General features: G+C 41.0%; 1 protein-coding gene across 1 annotated transcript; it reads left to right on the top strand.

The window, feature by feature from the left end:
- The first annotated feature begins 486 nt into the window (after positions 1 to 486).
- On the top strand, positions 487 to 1,763 carry LOC106812542 (piggyBac transposable element-derived protein 3-like). The gene is made up of 2 exons (XM_014816437.1): positions 487 to 1,567; positions 1,755 to 1,763. The coding sequence occupies exons 1-2, from the start codon at positions 701 to 703 to the stop codon at positions 1,761 to 1,763; spliced, it is 876 nt and encodes a 291-aa protein (XP_014671923.1). The 5' UTR covers positions 487 to 700.
- Positions 1,764 to 5,146: the final 3,383 nt, after the last annotated feature.

Below are 5,146 nucleotides of genomic sequence, written 5' to 3'. Positions count from 1 at the left end.
GTCATATATATGCTATTTAAAATACTTTGTTTTGATTTCAACTACTCGTGGGGGAGCCCTCAAGTGCATGGGTCATATATGACACATTGGGGCTTGAGGTAGCTAAAATATGCAATAATGCCAATATATTGGTTTCTACTATAACTTTTTTTCTATTGAATTTTGCACATATATGAACCATATATGCAATATATATATTTTATATACATATATATTACAATATATTTTATATACATATATATTACAATATATATATATATATAATATATTTGGACATATATTCAATATATTGAATATATGACACATTGGGCTTTAGGTAGCTAAAATATGCAATATATTGGTTTCTACTATAACTTTTTTTCTATTGAATTTTTGCAGTCAGAATGGCTAAGCGTGTGAAAACCTATTCCCTGCAGGAAGTATTAGATCAAGTATGTGCTGACGACAGTGATTTTGGAAGCGACCTTGAAGACAAAGATTCCGATGAGCCGTATGTTGCTGAAACTGGTGTTGATGATATCGCTGACAGCGATGGAGGCGATTCTAGCAGTGATGACGGCATACCGCTGGCTCAGCTGGCTACGCCTAATAACAATAGAAGACTTTCAATGGAAAAAAAGACTTTCGTCCACCTGAAATAAACTTTCAGGGAGTGCCTCTGGAACCAACCGACCCAAGGGGGATATTGCAAACCCCACTGATGTATTTCCGCCGATTTGTCACCAACGAAATGCTGGAACTTATTGTTGAATACACCAATAGGTACAGTGTACAGAAAGACGGAAAGTGTGTCAGCACATGTGTAAAAGAAATAGAATTGGTTTTAGGCATTTACTTCCGCATGGGAGTAGTTGAAATGCCATCGGTGAGAATGTACTGGGAGAATGAGTCTCGATATGGGCCAGTGGCAGATGTCATGAGTAGAAATAGATTTCAGACATTACTGACATTCATTCACTTTGTGGATAATGAGGCAGCTACAGATGATGATAGGAAAGACAAACTGTGGAAAATAAGGCCATTTGTCAACATGTTTCGTGAACAGTGCATACAAGTAACTCCAAAGCAACAACAATCCATTGATGAAATGATGGTTCCCTACAAAGGCAAATTCAGTAAAATCAGACAATACATAAAAGGGAAACCTCATCCTTGGGGGTTCAAGGTGTGGGCAAGGTGTTCTGTTAGTGGATTACTACATGACTTTGACATCTACCAAAGGAACGGTGGTAATAAGACTAAAGCAAGTGAACTAGGATTAGGTGGGGATGTCATTGTGAAACTTTGTGAAACACTTCCAACAAACAAGGACTACCAGGTCTTTGGAGATAATTTCTTCACATCAGCAGGACTACTCGTAAAGATGAAGCAACTGGGTTTCCACTACACTGGGACTGTTCGAAAGAATCGTCTCGCCAAATGCCAGTTGATCGGTGGCAAGGAAATCGCAAAGCAAGGACGAGGGTCATATGATTATCGTGTGAATACTGTGCACAACATCGTCTGCCTAAAATGGCAAGATACCAAGGCAGTAACTCTCATGTCAACCTACGCTGGGTCAGAGCCAGTAGATGCAGCCCATCGATGGGATAAAAGCAAGAAAGACTATGCCAATGTGGACCGCCCATTCATCATAAAGGAATATAATACCTACATGGGCGGTGTCAATATGCTCGATGCTCATCTTGCTCGCTGTAAATTCTCAATCAGGTCTCGCAGATGGTACATAATTCTCTTTTGGCACTTTGTCTCAGTTGGAGTAATCAACGCATGGCTTCTGTACAGGCGGGATTGTCGGCTTTTAGGGGTTGCTGCCAAGTCGGTACTCAAGCTACGACAATTTCAAGCCTTGGTTGCCCAGGGATTGGTGGAAGCTGGTATGGGTTTGGCAAAGAAGCGAGGAAGGCCTTCACTTGATGAGGATGACACACCTACCCGGCCACCCAGGATGGTTCGGATTCATCCAAGCGATGATGCCCGCCGTGATGGCCTCGGCCACTGGCCATTGAAAGATGAGAAACGCCGCCGTTGCGCACTTTGTAAAACGCTAAAGTCAGACACGTACTGCGAAAAATGTAAAGTGCCTCTTTGTTTCAATGACAAGAGAAACTGTTTTACAGAATATCATGTTGAATAAACAACTTGAATTGACTTGACTTGGCTTGAGACAACTTCCACATTGACCCAATGGGTCATATTTGACCCATTGTCAAAAAGTGGGTCAATGGTCAAATTTACGAAAAAAAACTTGGTTTTGTGTTTTAACGATGTATAAAGATTATTTTACCAAGAGGAAATAATTTTCACAATGGTAGAACGTGTCTTGGGTTCTCTAGGGTTAATACAAATTTAAAATTCCTGACAATCGGGTAAACAGTGCAGAGGTTAGGTTCTAGAATATTTCGACAAAAAATGTTGTTGCCATGGCAACGATGACTCCGCCCACACCAAAAACGATAGGCGTCTTCGCTTTACGATAACGCACCTTCGTGCGAAATTTGAAGATGATCCGAGAAGAACTGCAGCCGGTAGAGCGTTCTCAAGGAAATCTCTGGGGCGGAGGCGGCGCGCGACAATGCCAAACCAATAGTATCCCCACGAACTTCGTTTGGAGGATACAATAAAACCATTTGTGGTACGATTCTATAAGAAACCCCGCCCATCGGCAAGCTACTTAGTCGATGGTAAATGGCTGGTCGTTACTCCATTCCCCATGAAACTTGTCATTTCATGTCAACCGCACGCCCGCTCTGATGTCTCTGTTAAAGAATCAACCATTACATCACAGAAATTCATTTCATTACAATCAGGATGTAAAGCCGAAACACCTTACTTTTCCTTGCCGGCGTATTACTATCATCAAACCCAAATCGACACGGCCGACACCATGCCTACTATTCAACCACTCGTGCAAGGTCTACCCTACATATGGCATGAGTTGTACGCACTTGGTTCCGGGTCACCCGCTAACTTTACTAAGTTAGTCACTCACGCGATAGTTCCGCCGAAATTATACGCAGACGCAGACTATGATTTAGAGTTTACGGATTTAATGGAAGCGGTTAAACACAATAAACAGGTCCCATCACATAGTGCTCTTTTCGATCAATGGGATGTTACGAGAATTCACACGGGTACCCACCACACCGCCCTATATGTTTTACTGGCTGGATGCGTCCTTGGCGCCGCTGGTGGGATATTTCTGTACCGTAAGTGCCGTCGCCGTTCGGCATGCTACTCACGCGCCGCGAGATCCACAGTGACGGCGTCTGCAGCGTCTTCGCTGCGGTGGTGCCCGTGCGCCGGCCTATGACATACCTTCAGCCCACCACAGCTACGATCCAACCACCTATACCCACGCCGCAACGCTCCGTCTTCACATGTGCACCTACACCACCCCAACCTGAGAGCATCCCTCTCCAACCCATGTCGTCCCCCCACTTTTCCCCACGCTCCACCCACTCACTGTTGACGCCGCGCCTACTACGGACGCTTAACCGACTAGTGAATGGTCGGACTGTCTAGTTTTACTATGGCTTTACTACGACTCATGAATATTTGATTATTTGCTGCCGACTGTAGTCTGTTCGATAGCCCGCATCGCGTATTTCAACGATGCCAGCCATGGTTGTCGCATGTACTATGCGACTGTGCGACTGTATTTTATTGTTGTTGTATGTATTGTTGTTGCAGTAGACTGAAGCAGTCCGTATACATGTATATAGAGGACCTTCTGATATACGTAGAATAGATAGAATAACGCATGTGTGTTCAGGGACGATATAATTATACTAAATGCAATACGGTCCCAATTAATTGAGTTGATAGTATTACAAATTATAATGGAATGCATAGAATGCTTGAATAGCACCAGCAACGGATGGTTGAAGTGCTTTGATTACCACTTGTCTGTGGTTACTTCTCTACCTTCACGCTATCCGTACCTGAGCTGCAGCTACTGACTTCTTTTCCCTCACGACCATATATAGACTTATACGATGATCAGCAAAGCATCATGAACACCCGATATCTGCTATGATGGAGGATGACACTCATATACAATACAATGCCACAATATTCGTTATTTATATAATGCAATGCAGTTACTAAGAGCCTTTCACCTATTCACAGGTGCAGATAAACTTAGGATTGGATATAGAAATTTTGTAGAATATCTCAGATTTGAAATTCTATACAATACCATATAGTATAGAATTGCCTATTCCAAATAAGAAAGGATTTACACATGCACCACTTTCAATGTTGTAGGATACATATTCAGAAATGAGCAGTAACTGGAAGCAGTACCAAGAAATTCAAAACGAAAAAAGAAAAAAAGACGTCGGAAATTCATGTACTAAGGTATGAGCTTTTTCTTATATTTTTGATAATCTTTGGAAGAACTTTATAAAACAGCACCATAATTCGAATGTTGCCATTTGCATTGTCTGTAGTCATTTACATTGAGAGTTCTCAGAAAGATTTCACATTAGCTAAAACAAGTGCGTTTTAGAAAAGAAAAACGGATGGAAATGTATACGTACAAGTGCAGATGGCAGATTATGATACTGTCAAACAGCAGTATCTAAAGAAAGGATCAATGGAGTGGGTTGAGGTCAGTCACTTTGAAATGTTATTATCTATTGTCTGCATTTACCAATTGTACTGCAACTAAAAATTTTCAGATGTTTTCGAAACATTTGAATGTATTTTATATATATATATATGTAAAAAGTCAAATAACATGAATATCTAGGCTATGGTGACATCATCATTGCTGTCACTTGTCTAATAAATGTCTACAAATTTTCAACAGTTCATGCTTTTTTTTCAAAGGTGAAAGCGCCAGATGGCCTTACACTCGTTGCTCTGCAGGAAGCGTGTGCATCTTTTTTTCTACAAGCATCTCTAGAAACGAGAGTGGCAGCCTTGCTACTGAAAATGCCAGACAGGTATATTAATAATTTTCTCATCTTCGTAGTCATCATTATTACGCACACGCACATGTCTGCAGCTTTTGTGGTGTCATTGTATTTGTAATCAGCATCGTTTTTTTATTTTTTTTAAATGGCAATCTTTTTTTGTAAAGTACATGGATTTTAGAATATTAATTAAAAATTTAAGTAAACAAAAATAACAAGAGCCG

Source organism: Priapulus caudatus, unplaced genomic scaffold (assembly GCF_000485595.1).
Source record: "Priapulus caudatus unplaced genomic scaffold, Priapulus_caudatus-5.0.1 Scaffold659, whole genome shotgun sequence".
In the NCBI taxonomy this organism is placed as follows: Eukaryota; Metazoa; Priapulida; class Priapulimorpha; order Priapulimorphida; family Priapulidae; genus Priapulus; species Priapulus caudatus.
This window is presented reverse-complemented; position numbering and strand designations above follow the sequence as displayed.